We start from the raw sequence: 14,819 nt of genomic DNA, 5'->3' as shown, positions 1-14,819 counted from the left end.
TGACAGGTTAACTTCCTGGAGAGTGTTCTTCTCTTGGCTGGATGTTTTTCTTTACCACGGAGAGGATTCTCTGATCAGCCACCACTGTTGTCCTCCGTGGAAGTTCATGCCTTTTTATGTTGCTGAGCTCACTAGTGTGTTCTTTTTTTCTCAGAATATACCAAACTGTTGATGAGGCCACTCCTAATGTTCCTGCTATCTCTCAGATGGATTTGTTTTGATTTTGAAGCCTAACAGTTGTCTGTATCACCTGCATGGAAAGCTCCTTTGACTGCATGATATGGGTTAACAGCTACAGATTCCAAATGCAAATGGCACACTTAGAATCAACTCCAGAACTTTTACCTGCTTAATTGATGTAGAAATATTGAAGGAATAGCCTACACCTGTCCATGAAACAGCTTTTGAGTCAATTGTCAAAGGAAAAAGGGGGTAGGTACATATTAAAAAGCTGTTATTCCTTAACCTTTCTTCCAATTTTGATGTGAATACCTTCAAATTGAAGATCAGAGTATGCACCTTAAGCCCATATTATATAACTATATAACTATATAACATTATATAACTGTAACTTGAATATGTTTTGGTCAACAGCTAAAAAAATAAGAATTGTGCCTGTGTCCAAAAATGGACCTGACTGTATAAGCATTTGTCACATTTTAATTTATGTATTTTAAATGTAAGAATTTCATTACTAGTTGGCCAGATAATGGTTTAATATTTTTGTTTGTTTTACATTTTTGTTGTCGTGATTTTTATTTGTTTTTCATCATTTTTACTTACATTTACATTTTTATTTACATTTACATTTTCACTTGGTGAAAATTATTTTAAAATATTACCTACCACAAACTTTTGAAAGTGAGTGTGTATAAATTTTCAAATTCCTTTCACCTCAAGCCTGTGCAAATCCATTGGGACAAGTGGTGAGCAGGTGCCTAAGGCCCTTTGCCTCCATAAATACCCATTCACCTGTTTCCCGTGGGATAGTTTCAGAGCTACATGTTTCCCCAAAGCAAGTGCGTAGCCTTCAGTGCATACTCCACCCAAATACCCACACCACCCTTCAAACACACCCAAAACCAGCCCGACTCTTCACACACGTGCTGTCGTGATTCATGTGGAAAAATCTTCATTATTAAATGCTTGTTAAAAATAATAGCAGCAGATTTTCAAGACATAATCTAGGTGTGGTGAGGCATTTAGATTCTTAATTAGGAGATTAGTATGTTTTCCTTTCAAAATGATAAAATAAACCTATAGATTTATTATAGCTTACTACATGATACTACAGTGGTTAATAGTTGCTATACTGTTGCTGTGAACTAAAACATTTGATTTTTAATCAAAATAAACCTGAATTAAAATTAAATATAAATATTACATGAAAAACATATGAACAAAATATTTTAAATGTTGTCATGGCAACTGACTGAAATAAGTTTAAGTTAATAATAAATTTCAGTACTAACTGAAATATAAATTATAAATATTTTCCAAAACTAATAACAATGACAAAAGTACATTACAAAATCATAAAAACCAAGAAATTAAAACTATCCTAAATAATATTTTAAAATATTAAAAATAAATGTTACGTTTCCACAAAAATTGATAATAATTGATAATATTCAGAAATGTTTCTTGAGCACCAAATCAGCATATTATGATTTCTGAAGGATCATGTGACACTGAAAAATGGAGTAATGGCAGCTGAAAATTCATTTTGCCACTTTGCCATTTTCACTTTTAAATTTTTAAAACATTAGAATATGTATAAAAAGATATTTGAAATTGCATTTATACTTTACAATATTACTGTTTTTACTGTTTTTTGATCACATAATTGCAGCATTGAAGAAATTTTTTTAGAAATATGTTTAAATGGTACAGTATCTAACTGAAATAAGTTTAATTTGATAATAAGTTTCAGTACTAACCGAAATAGAAATAATAAATTAAGACATTTTCCAAAACTAATAAAATTGACAAAAGTACATTACAAAATCACAAAAAATTAAATTAAAACTAAAATAAATTAAGCATTAAAACTATTCTAAATATTAATAAAAACTATAAATAATACTAAACACTTTCTCAGTGTTTTACAGTGTTACTTTGCAGTTAAGGTATTCTGGTAAGAGCCCGCCAAGTATTCTTGATCCCTATAACCTGCTAAAATCCTAATTAAACCTACAAAAGCTGTTTTCTGGTCTTACGTGGTTTAAGCTGGTCTCCTCTTCTACAACTCAAACTAAAAAAAGTGCCCCAACTCCCCTAAAACCAGCCAGCAGATTGGCCAAAAACCAATGGTTTAAGCTCATTCTGTTCAGCAAGTCTTTGCTCCTTAATTTGGTACCACACAAATACCACTAATAAAAGAATTATACTTGAAACAGCAGAAATTAAATATATTCTGAGGGTAATGCCAGGAATCCAGTCGCATAAGTGTACCCAGTCGTGTAGCTATTATATCTTATGCAAATGTGAATGAGGATCCAGATGTACTGATGCAGAACTTGTCTATTATTGTATTAAAGTGGTTCTGGATATTATTAACTGCAAGAGACTGAAGGAGAGCGGTTGTTATCTTAAGGGTGTCTACAGTTAAAGACAGCAGTCTGGGAAACAACAGCAGGTGTCTGTGGTGACCGATAAGGCAGACAAGGCACAGACTCCGTATTATCTCTAATTCGTCTCTAAGCGACTCAAGCAAACTTCACTATCAGACATTTGCAGGTCAGAAGCAGGAGTTGGAGAAGAACTCAGAGTGACCTTAACATGGTACTATATTACATAAATGGCATTGCTGCAGAGGTCCTTTGTCATACTTCAAGTTGTTGAAAATGGACACAAAATGTCAAAAATCATCCCTTGTTATTTGTCTTGATTCTCCACCTAAGATAACAGTGAATGACCTCGTCCTCCACTCTCAGCACACTCTCTGAGATTGTAGTGATGGGAAGATGTACTCGGCTTTCCAGCAGTCCTCCTCTGGGAGTTTCCTCCTCTCTGGAGTATCTTTGTTTTATCTAATCAGAGCTACTTTATTTAGCTGCTTTGCTTACACATTGTTCATGTCTTTGTCGAATCATTGTTTGTCTAATTTGAAGTGGAAAATGAATGCTTTCGGTCACTTGAACGGGTGATGTAACCACAAGAAGTCACAGGAGAAGAGTGAGGGAAATATCATGTGGATTTAAAGCTTGTTTTGATGGTCTAAAGTACTTTCTTGTAGTTGACAGGAAAATACAAGTCATTAATCATAAGAATTACATAAGGAGGGAATTTGTGGAGGATGGTTTGGTTATAATGGTTTGGTTTGAATGTGTGTTGTGGATATTACTGGAAATAGGCAGTTCCTATTCATCTGTTTGTAATTTCTCCATTAAATGGGTTACTAAGTTAGCAGTAAACAATATATCAGTGTATAGTACTGTGCTTATTCCTGCAGTTATTTTATACAAATATATACTGTATATATATATATACTGTATATATATATATATATATATATATATATATATACAGTATATATAAACTTTTGAAGTGACTAGGAACACCCAGTGAAAAAAAATGAAGTAAATAACAATAAAATAAAAATAAATAAACAACAATAATTTAAAAAATTTAAAATGTGTTTTATTTCATTGAAATGCATTATATTTTTTATTGAATTTCTTAAAAAATAAAAATAAAACAATAAAATTAAATTAAATAATAAAGCATTTTTTATTATTTGCCACTATGGTGCTGCACTTAAACGTTGTTGTAAACCATTACTCTTTCATAATGTGAAGTATTTTTATAAAATAAAATAAAATAAAATAAATAAAATAAACACTTTGGGGCCGCTGTTGTAAAACAAGAAAGTATGCTTGTGCTATCTTTATATTTATTTATTTTTAGTAGTGCTATCAAACGATTAATTCGCAAATAATTGCATCCAAAATAAAAGTTTTTGTTTACATAATATATGAGTGTGTACCGTGTGTATTTATTATGTATATAAATACAAACACATGCATGTATATATTTAAGAAAAATATGTTATGTTTATATATTAAATATATTTATATATAATATAAAATCGAATAATATAAATATATAAAGGTATATATATATGTAAATATTTTCAGAATATATACTGAATGTGTGTGTATTTATGTATACATAATAAATAAACACAGTTTGCATACATATATTATGTAAACAACAACAAACAAATATTTTGGATGCGATTAATCGCAATTAATTAATTACCTTTTTTTTTTAGCAATGACTTTTAACTTTGCAGGGTTAAAATGTCTAAATACGTTTTGGATCCAGTGCATTAAATTGTATCTCTATGAAAACTGTATAGGTTTTTCCCACACATATTCTTTCAAAATAAAATGCCCAAAATGACAATCTTGAGAAACACATTCTAGCAACTACTAGTTCTCATTGTGCCTTTTTCCATGTCAGACTTTGTCTAAAAGCTTCCTGTAGATATAACTAAGAATAATATTGCTTTTTACAGTTGATACAACTTTTCTTTCTTTTTTCCCGTCATAGATATGAGATCACTTCCACAATGTTTCAAACTGAACCTGTCCAGAGACATACTTTGTCAAAACAACATACAAGAATCCCGAAACTTGACATATTCAAACCAAACAGAGCAATAACAGATCCATTCCTCAAACACACAGCCGCCAGAGGAGCATTTGTCTCCATGGCACAGGACAAACACTTAGTGTACAGTCTTCGGGTTTGGGTCAAAAAAGTACATCACAGTTCACATCTGTAATGTTGCCTTTGAAGTATATAAAAGTATATAAAAATTATAAACAGACCTTCATTGTAAAAGAAAAAAAGTACCAATTTTACTTTAAAAAGTAATTTGTTTTAAACCACAACAGTTTTTGCTTTGTGTGAAAGCAGTTTCATGCTCTAAAAATACACAAAATAAAAAATACAATTAAAGTATAAAACAAGATCATTGTGAGATTTTATACATTGCAGTATGTGAGGTATAAAGTCATTTTTATTTTATTTATTTATTTGTTTTACTCTCGACACAGAAACATTTTTTGTAGTACACATTGGAATATATAAAAATATTTCTTTCAAACTGTAAAATGTTTGTGAACTAAATAAAGCAAGTGACTTTCCCTGCAATATAATTTGTGTGCTCAAAATGAAGGTTACGATCTACACGCTTATAATTTTGCCTGGCGCAGAATGAAGGGTTCTTAGTTTTAAGAAGGAAGCTGTGATTGATTTAAAGGTCATGTGAACAAGTAGGCTGTTATTTACATCATTATATAACAAACCACAACCACAGTGGTTGTAAATGACAAGATTAACAATTTGTACATGCGTATATATGTGCATACATATGAGTTCATGCATATACCATATAAAAATGATGCATAAATCTGTCCATTCCTGTTAAACTGACAGTCTTGCCTAAGGAAAAGCGTCACTCATAGCACTTTACCGCCCTAATTTTATTCAGATATTGCTGTATATCATGCAAAGCGGGGAAATGCATTAACACGTGCATTTAATAAAAAAAAATTTATATACGTATTACACTTTTGCTAGCAATACAGTGTGTGCGTGGAGCCAGTAACCCAGCCCTGCTGTCTCTGTGGTCAGCTGCTGCTTTTTTCCCCAAGATTGTTGGCATTCGGATGACTCCACTGTTCTCTCGCCAACTGTCCGTGGCCTGTAGAACAGATAGCAGGCTAAAACACGGACAGCTGGCCTCTTGTAGGGCCTCGCACCCTTGATGCCTGGCGCTTTGTGGTTTTGGTGTAATTCTCCAGCAGGGCAGGGCAGATGGAGACGGTGCTCATGCCAATCCACAGCAGCTGAGAGTTTGAAAATCCTGTCGCTTCTAGCCAGAGAAGAGTATAGTTTTTTTTCTAATTATTTCATTCACTGTGTTTTTGCATTCTCTGTCTCTGCACCCCTATAAACTTTCTTGGTTAGGCCTGTGCTTTTAGCTGGTTTATCGTCATTCTGTGCTGCACTTAAAGTCAACATGAAATGGTATTCGCAATCCATTTTGCTTTCATGTGTGATTTTATTTGTATGATAAATGTAGGCCAAGACTGATTTTATCAATTGCAAACTGATTGAATTGTGAAATGGGGGGGGTTCGGTTTAAAAAAAAACAAAAAATTCTGAAGGCTTTGTGATGTTTGTGGAAAATAAAGTCATTTAATTGTTTTATTTATCAGTATTTTATTTATGTTTATCAGTGTTTCTTCAGCTTGGTCTTTTATTGAAAAACAGTGTCACATGCTCCTTCAGAAATCACTCTGATAATTTTCAGCTCAAGAACAATTTCTTATTATTGGCAATATAGTGCTTCTTAATATTTTTGTGGAAAATGTTAGATTTTGTGTGTAGATTTTATTATTTTATTGTCCCAAATCCCAACTTTCAATCTTAAAATATGAAAATGCATCATAAATATATGAGGTATTTGCTTAATGTAAACATAAAATTCTTATTTTGTGAAAATTGACTTGCATTTATTCTGTTTTTATTACAGCTGTCTTACAGTTTGGGTGTTATTTTCACATGCTTGGAATATGAGATGTAACATATGAAGATAACACAGGAAAATACCATTTGTGAGCCATTTCTACACTCAAAAAGTATTTTTTTTTAACCCAAATGCTGGGTTGAGCCGTTTGGGTCATTTCTGAGGGTTATTTTTTTCAGTGTTTGGGTAGATTTTGTGTTACTCAAGCTGTAAGTTTGTCAAACTATGCAAAATATGATTTAATTCCTATTGTATTAAATAGCTATGTTAGCAAGGCAAGTGAACAAGGCCAGTTTAATTTTTAAATATTGATAATCATTTCCAACACCGAATGTTATCATTTGAGAATTTTTATGACTTTCAGATAAGAAGATACATTTTTCCTCCACCAGAAAGGAATTCCCAGGATTGATGAAAAAGTTCAATGACAAATGTGTTTTGTGAAAGGCAATAAAGCATAAATTTCATTTAGCTATTTTTATGATGCTATTCATACAGCTAAAATGAAATACAGTATGTCTTTCTCTCTTTTGTTTGGCTTAATCTAATTCTACTTAAATGGACTTCAAGTGATTTCGGCAAGAAACAGTGGAGAAATAGTTTCAAGAAATGTTGGGACACTTTGTCACCCACTCAGTTTCAGAGGCCATGGCTTCTATAGAGCACACCATTTCTTCATCAGATGAATGTGCACAGACACACATGAAAGTGCACACTTATTACATCACCACCACACAATTTTCTCTTCTAATCTAATACGCCACAACACAGAAAACAGGAAGAGGAAAACGATAGCTCTGGAAAGAAAAGCTTTGTAGCACACAATGCATGAGATGAGGTCAGCGCAGGGGTTGCTGTGTCATCAGGCCCAAGTCTAATCTCCTGATGTGTTGTGAAAGAGGCGAGATGAGCCAATTAATTGAGTGTCATTTCCTGTGTCAGGTGTCATGCTGCTGTGTTCTGAGGACTCGCATTGTAAGACAAAGACATGTGATTAAAGATGGTTAACTCGCGCCCCCTGCTGATTAGCAGCAGAATGTGCATCTACAGACAGCAGACACAGAATTCTTTTTGTGATATAATAATTTCTTAGATGCAAACTGCATCATTCCTGCTTTGTAGTTTAAGACAAGATATACTTTCTAATGCAAAATATAAAGTATATTGCTGCCTTCTGTCAAAATGACACCTTATGTTTTTGTTTTGTCACATGTGACATGATATGATTCATTTTGTGAGCATCTTTGTACAGCTTGCAGATGTTGCTAATAACCTAATATCATCTATAAGGTTTTTCAATCCTGATTATAAAAATGTTGTGCATGAATGCTCTCTACTAGGCTTAGAAATGCAACCGAAAGTGAGAAAAATGGCTTAGATATTTATCTGGAAAAAAAGCCCTCACAGTAAATTCTATTTTATATTTAATCTAAAATTTGGTATATTTTATGATAATAATAATAATTATTATTATTATAGTAGTGCTGCTAAAAGATTAATCGTGATTAATCGCATCCAAAATAATTTTTTTTGTTTACATTTATATATGTATGTATACATGTATATATTTATATAAATTATATCATATATAAATATATTTAATATATAAGCGTAACACATTTTTCTTAAATATATACATGCATGTGTGTGTATTTATGTATACATAATAAATATACACAGTACACACACATATATTATATAAACAAATCTTTTATTTTAATATATATATATATATATTTTTTTTTTATTTATTTTTTTTTTACTATGGGTTTATTGGCTCTACAGATATCACATTTACCTGTAGTCACTAAATATGTGTTCACTGTCAAATTATTTTTTTTAATTTAATTTATAATTTTTAAATTTAAATCATGTGCTTTTGTATTTTATAAATTAGAGCATAAATTCTTTTAATGTGTAATTATAAAAACACATGCCCTCATAATCAAATGATACTCCTGAAAATCTATTTCTGCTGCCCTTTACAGTTATTAGCATTTTATTTATGCACCATGATCCTATTTAAAAACAATTATTTTGCAATAAAAAAATGACTAGCTGTTACCATTATGTTTCTTCTAAAAATATAATAAAATTAGTTCAGATTTTATATTTGTCAATAATTATTTGATAAGACACAAATCAATACAAAATATTTAAATAAACATCATTCAGTCTTTAAGATTTAATTGAAATTCAAATGATCAAAAAATAAAAAAATAAAATCTTGCTATGTATTATATAATTTGCATTACGATACCAAATGATTAAAGACTACACTGTAAAAAAAAAAGAAAATAAAGTTGAGCCATCTTAAAATTTTAAGGCAACCAGCTTCAACAGATTTTTGAGTTCTCTCAACTTATTTTTGTAGGAGATTCTCAACTTTTTGTTGTATAAACTTAAAAATCTGCTGAAGCTGGTTGCCTTAAAATTTTAAGTTGGCTCAACTTTTTTTTCGTTTTTTTTACAGTGTAACAAGACTAATATTTATTAAGTAAAAAATAAGCAGATTTAATAATCAGCAACAAGCCACAGAGAGATAGTTACTTCTTTAAATGGCTTGCAAACAAATAGACAATAATGTAAGTGTAATTTCCTGTTTTATTTGCTGCGTGACTTATGAGACGATCAGATGTCTTCTCATTTGATCTGCACAAGTGTTTGTCTGTTTTGATATACTGTATCAATAAATCTTGGTGTCCATTACACAAGCACTTCTGTTTCTGGGTCTCTTTCTCGTTCTTTCACCAGCATTTCTGATGGAAAGTCCTATTACACCTGATCCATGCAGAGATTTCATCTGTGTACTTGAGTGCGTGTCTATATACAGCAAATCGCATGAAACCAATCAGCAACCCTCCCTCTGCGCAGATGGACCTGGGTTCACGGAGTGGTCCGTGGAGTGAGGACAATGGTTAGATTATTTGTGAACCGTGTTTGGCTGTATTTAAGTCTGTAATATAAAGAACACAAGAAAAGACGGAGCTTGATCGGGCCACACGCCTTAATTGATTTCTTCTGTTTCTCTAGCAGTTGCCTGCTGTGCTAGAGCAAGGGCCCTGGGAGAAGGCCAGCTGGGGCTCCGCCGAGAGCGAGGAAGAGTACAAGAATCCCAAAACCTTCTACTGTTTGTTAGAGGCTTCTAGTCCTGGGTATAGACAGACTGCAGCAAGTTAACATTAGGCTACAACTTCACATCCTCACATGAGAACTGCTTCAGCAAATTGAGATTCATTTGATTGCTTCAGTTTGAAGTCAGGACCCCCAAAACACACATATTTATGAATAAATACGTAGGCACACACAAATCAGCAGTACGGACTTGCTTTGTTGTGAGTCTCCACAGAGGGTAAGTGGAAGCCTGTCATTGGCTGAGGCCGGTCATGTGATTGCAGATTACAGCTCGAGGCAGAGCTCAGTTTGTAAGGTTTTCATATGGTGTAAATCAGCTGCTCACCACAGCATTCCACTCTGCCTTCACTAACAACAACCACCAAACATGATGAGGTGCCTTACCATGCCGTGCCAAAACCAGCGCTCACGAGATCCCACTCACCTCCCCCAAAATCTTCTCCTCCAAAATGACATTATTAACATCTTGTCACGTGTCAGGCCTCGTCTAAATAGTCAGGAGGGTTTATAGTCACATATGTTTTGCTAATCGATTCACGATCATGTGTATATTGATTTGCTTATATTCAGGGGTCTCTCTCCTTTGGGCCTGATGAGTGGGTTATTCAATATATCACGGTTGTCCCCCTAAAGACAGTCCTGTTTATTCATGACCTATTTTTGAACATCACATATGTACCAGTGTGAGTTCATATTTTTTGAACAGAGAATTGAACGGAATATTTTGAGATCTGATTGGATTGTTGGTTAAATTTAGTCAGCAAAATGTATTTAATTTGATACATCAGACATGGACAAATGACATTTTAAATTTAAGGAAATTACAGATTCCTTTTGTAGTATTACGAAAAACATTCACGTCAATGACGTAATTTTCAGTGTTATAGATTTAAAAAAATTTATAAATAATAAATTAAAATGAATTTCAGTGATACTTTGGAAACCAATCCTAAATATCTTAAATGACAATCCTCTATATATTTCTGACTGAATATATTAAAATTTGGTTAAATTAATTGAAAGATAGGAATAGGAATCTTATTTGATATTTAGATAATTATCTGAATTATAAGATGAAATAATTATTTTACAATATGTTAAGCATAACAGCATTAATAAATTAGCATGTAATATCAATCCTTTGCCGTTTTTTATTTTTTTAAATATATATACACACACACACACACACACACACACACACACAGACACTGAAAAAAAAGATTTAAAATTTTACAAAAATAATGATGAATAATAAAAATGAATGGAGGCCAAATATAAATAATTTTCCTATTTTGCTTGAGATTGATGCCCAGTTTATTGTTCATACAATACTTTTCTCTGCATCAGCAGTGCTATAGAGGTCTCATAATTTTAGTGTCTCTTGCTGGTTTAAGTGTATATTGCTCACGTTTTTCACATGTTGACTCATTCAATGCGTACAAATTCATGAACATGTGCCACCCACAAGGACTTCTGAAAAGCAGTGTTTCACGTTTCCCTCAGACCAAACTTGGAAAAGTCTAAATCTTTGTAGTTGTGTATGCAAGGAAAGTATAATTATAAACTGGCTTTCGAGACTTTGAGCTTATTCCAAGGCTAGAGAACAAATAAATAAAACAGGATTTTGACTTCAGTTTATAAAAATCTGGTTTAGTGACTGTCAACCTGTGTTTAGACTACTTGCTCAGAACTTAAACAGACTTAGAAACTACCACATTTCTTTATTATGTACCAGAAGACACTTCAGGCTGAAAGACTGCTTTTGTGTAATCTTTAGGCAGTCATTAAAAACATCTTCACAAGATGACCTTTCCATTAGGCTTTTCACACTTATTAACAAATTAACCCAGCGTCACTTTTAAGCCTTGGCTAATGTAATCCTATAGGTATCACATTGTACACATTGTTGCTACAAATGTTAATGAAATGTTATCCAGGGTTAAAGTGGCCTCAACCTGGGATTAATAAAATATAACTCACAGTTAAGCTTAATGTGAAAAGCTTAGCTAATAATGATGGTGTTAGACAATAAATAATTTTTGTAAAGTGAGTTATTCAGGTGGAATAAGACCGATGAGAAGACCAGCACAAATTTCCACTCTCATACAAGCTAGTTTATTCTGGGTATTGCTAGCTTGGTGTTAACCACAGCCATGCTGTTGACAAGCTAGACTTGTCTGATGAAGCTGACTGACCAAAGAAGTCTCGCTATAGTTAAAATAGTTAGGGGACCTATACTGGAGAATAGCATTCAAAACCAACTGGTAACTGATTTTCTCATCATTGAATCCATCATTTATGCCACAATTCCTATAGCTGCATCCAAAATCATACTGTCTGAACAGGTACTGTATTACTTTGCGACCGATAAAAATGATGTGCTATAGTATGAATGAAATCCATACTACATTTCTGGCCTCATGGGATACTAAAGAATCCATAAAAAATGCACTTCTTGACGTAAGTATTGATCATCCAGTTACTTTTTTAAAAATTGTATACACTATGAATACAGACAATACAATTTTTTTTCATATATTTTTTCGCCTTTATAAGGAATGCAATTCAGGCAATATATGTCTCTAACTGGTGCTCGACAAAAAAAGGGATTTGACTGGATTCCTAAATTTAATATAATTTTTTGAGGAAAGACTATGTTTGGCTGGTTGAAAAAAACAAAGCAATGCGAAACAACACAACGTGAACTTGGTTTAACCTGAGGAAAAGCTGATCTTTGAGTAGAACAGTTACGAGTGAATTTACACAAAGGACCACAAAAGGATAGTCGCACGAGTATATTATATTTGTAGCATTAACCAAAAATACATTGAATGAGTCAAAATTAGCAATTTTCCTTTTATGCCAAAAATCATTAGGATATTAAGTAAAGATCATGTTCCATGAAGATATTTAGTCAATTTCCTATCGTGAATATATAAAAACTTAATTTTTGATTAGTAATATGCATTGCTAATGACTTAATTTGGACAAATTTAAAGGCGATTTTCTCAATAGTTAGATTTTTTTTGCACCCTCAGATTTCCAAATAGTTGTATCTCGCCCAAATATTGTCCTATCCTTACAAACCAGATGGAAAGCTTATTCAGCTTTCAGATGATGTAAACCTGTTTTGTGGTCCAGGATCATAAATTCTGGTTCATGAATCATACACTCAGGAAAAACTACTTTGAAAAAAACAAAGCAAAGCATGGCACAAACACAAAAAAACTAAACAAAACCCAAATCTCAGCACCAGAATATTATATAGACTCAGGGAGGGCTCTTTGGACTCATAACTCCAACATTGTGGTAGCACCTTTTCACATTTTCGTCTAGTTATTTAGACGAATGTCTCTCCACAGAGAGAGATGTCTTTCCTTGTTCTGTTATTCTAGTTTATATCTTTGTTTCAAACTCAGTCCGAGAGCAACAGTTGTTTATTTGTTTCCTCTAGTGGGTCCAAAGTAGTACAGCAATGGTTCGGTCGTCTGAAGTAGGCGGGGAAACGCGAGTGATGCTGCCCATACCCCTTCCCCTCCCTCTGGCGCTCTCTCCAGCCCCGTGGCCCGAGTCTCCGGATCCCGCTTTGTTGGGAAGGTGTTCCTAAACACGCGGGTGATTCTGAACGCGATCGCTCACATCGTCCCGTGGAACGCGGCTGCAGAAAAATATGTGCACTGTCTCTTTAAGATCCCTTCACTGGTCCGCTTCGTATTGATCAATCCACCATTTTCCAGCGAACAGCACTCAGCGGCGGCGGCGGAGAGAGAAAGCCCTACCTGGAGACGCCAGGCAGGACCGGGGCAGTCATGGCAGCCAACATGTACCGGGTCGGAGGTAAGAGATCACGCTTGGTAAAAAAAATGTCGTACCCTTTTTTGTGCGTCGCTCTCGTTCATGCTTTTTCGCAACAAGGCTTAGCAGTTTTAGGTTTGTCCTTCCTCTTTTATTTTTTAAAGTACTGTAGGACTACAGTGAGAGGATGATGATGGTGAGCGCGAACAGCGAGATGAAGATTAACACTCTGGTTAAGGGACCCCGAGTATGTTTTAACTACTAACTGGCGCAACATTTATTGCCGTTAGCATGATGTAGCGCTTGCGAATGTCATTGAGTGTTAGTAACAAGCGGGTAACTCTCAAATTTACACAGAAAAGCCGCGTTTGGGCTTTTAAAGTTAAAGTTTGGGCAGCACGCCTCACTTAAGACTGGGACGGGTCGAAAACACTCTGTCTGGATGGGAGAGGACTGTACAGTATCAAATCTTTGTCTTGCTATTGACTTTTTATAGATATTGGATGTAATAGATGGAGGGAGAAAGTTTTGGCACATAGATGTCAAGCCAGTAGATTGCGTCCAGTGCTTATGGAGAAGCTTTAGTGTATGAAAGGATAAAAACATCTAGGATATAGAATGCGTTTTGGCAAATAATGAACTTAACTGAGATGGTATATTCTCAAATTGGTCTATTTTCATAAAGAAGGAAGATGACAATAATGTACTGTTGTTAACTTGTTATTATAAATATGGGTCACATTTAAAAGGGGTTCACAATTATCTGTAATTACCTGAACTGTCTATTATGGCTGAAGCTAAGGTACCTAGGCTATTTAAAGGAACCGTTCAACCAAAAATAAAAATTGTGCCATTTACTCACCCTCATGATGTTTCGAACCTGTATGACTTTTTCTTTCTTCCACAGAACACAAAAGGAGATGTTAGGCTGAATGACAGGCTCAGTCACCATTCACTTTCATTGCTTTTTCCATACAGTAAAAGTGAATGGCGACTGAGGCAGTCGTTCTGCCTCCTTTTGTGTCCTGCAGAAGAAAAAAAGTCATGCAGGTTTGAAACATCACAAGGGTGAGTAAATGATGCCAAAAGTTTCATTTTTGGGTTATCTATCCCATCCAGTGATTGCATTTGGCTCAGGAACTGATTCCCTGTTGATATCAATTATCCATTAGGATCCCGGCTATGCTGATTTAGTGAGAATGAATGTGTGCTTACAGTGTCCAATGTGTAATTATTGGTATAATGAGAGTATTTGGCTTTGAAAGTTTACTCTTGAGGCAGTAGAGCTGATGAACTTGGTCTAACCTGAAGAAAAGCTGGTTGATCAGGAGCAATACGAGTGAAT

At 33.9% G+C, this 14,819-nt stretch overlaps 1 protein-coding gene across 1 annotated transcript in view; it reads left to right on the top strand.

Moving 5' to 3' along the window:
- Window positions 1-13,178: 13,178 nt before the first annotated feature.
- LOC306886477 (metastasis-associated protein MTA1-like) overlaps window positions 13,179-14,819 on the top strand; it is a 51,643-nt gene continuing 50,002 nt past the window's right edge. The window contains exon 1 of the mRNA XM_079443595.1: window positions 13,179-13,516. Within this exon, the coding sequence (XP_079299721.1) occupies window positions 13,489-13,516 (28 nt within the window). The 5' untranslated portion in view covers window positions 13,179-13,488. The remainder of the gene's footprint in view (window positions 13,517-14,819) is intronic.

This window comes from Barbus barbus (genome assembly GCF_936440315.1).
Source record: "Barbus barbus genome assembly, chromosome: 20".
Taxonomy (NCBI): domain Eukaryota; kingdom Metazoa; phylum Chordata; class Actinopteri; order Cypriniformes; family Cyprinidae; genus Barbus; species Barbus barbus.
The sequence above is the reverse complement of the archived record's forward strand: the minus strand, read 5'-3'. Positions and strand labels throughout refer to the sequence as shown.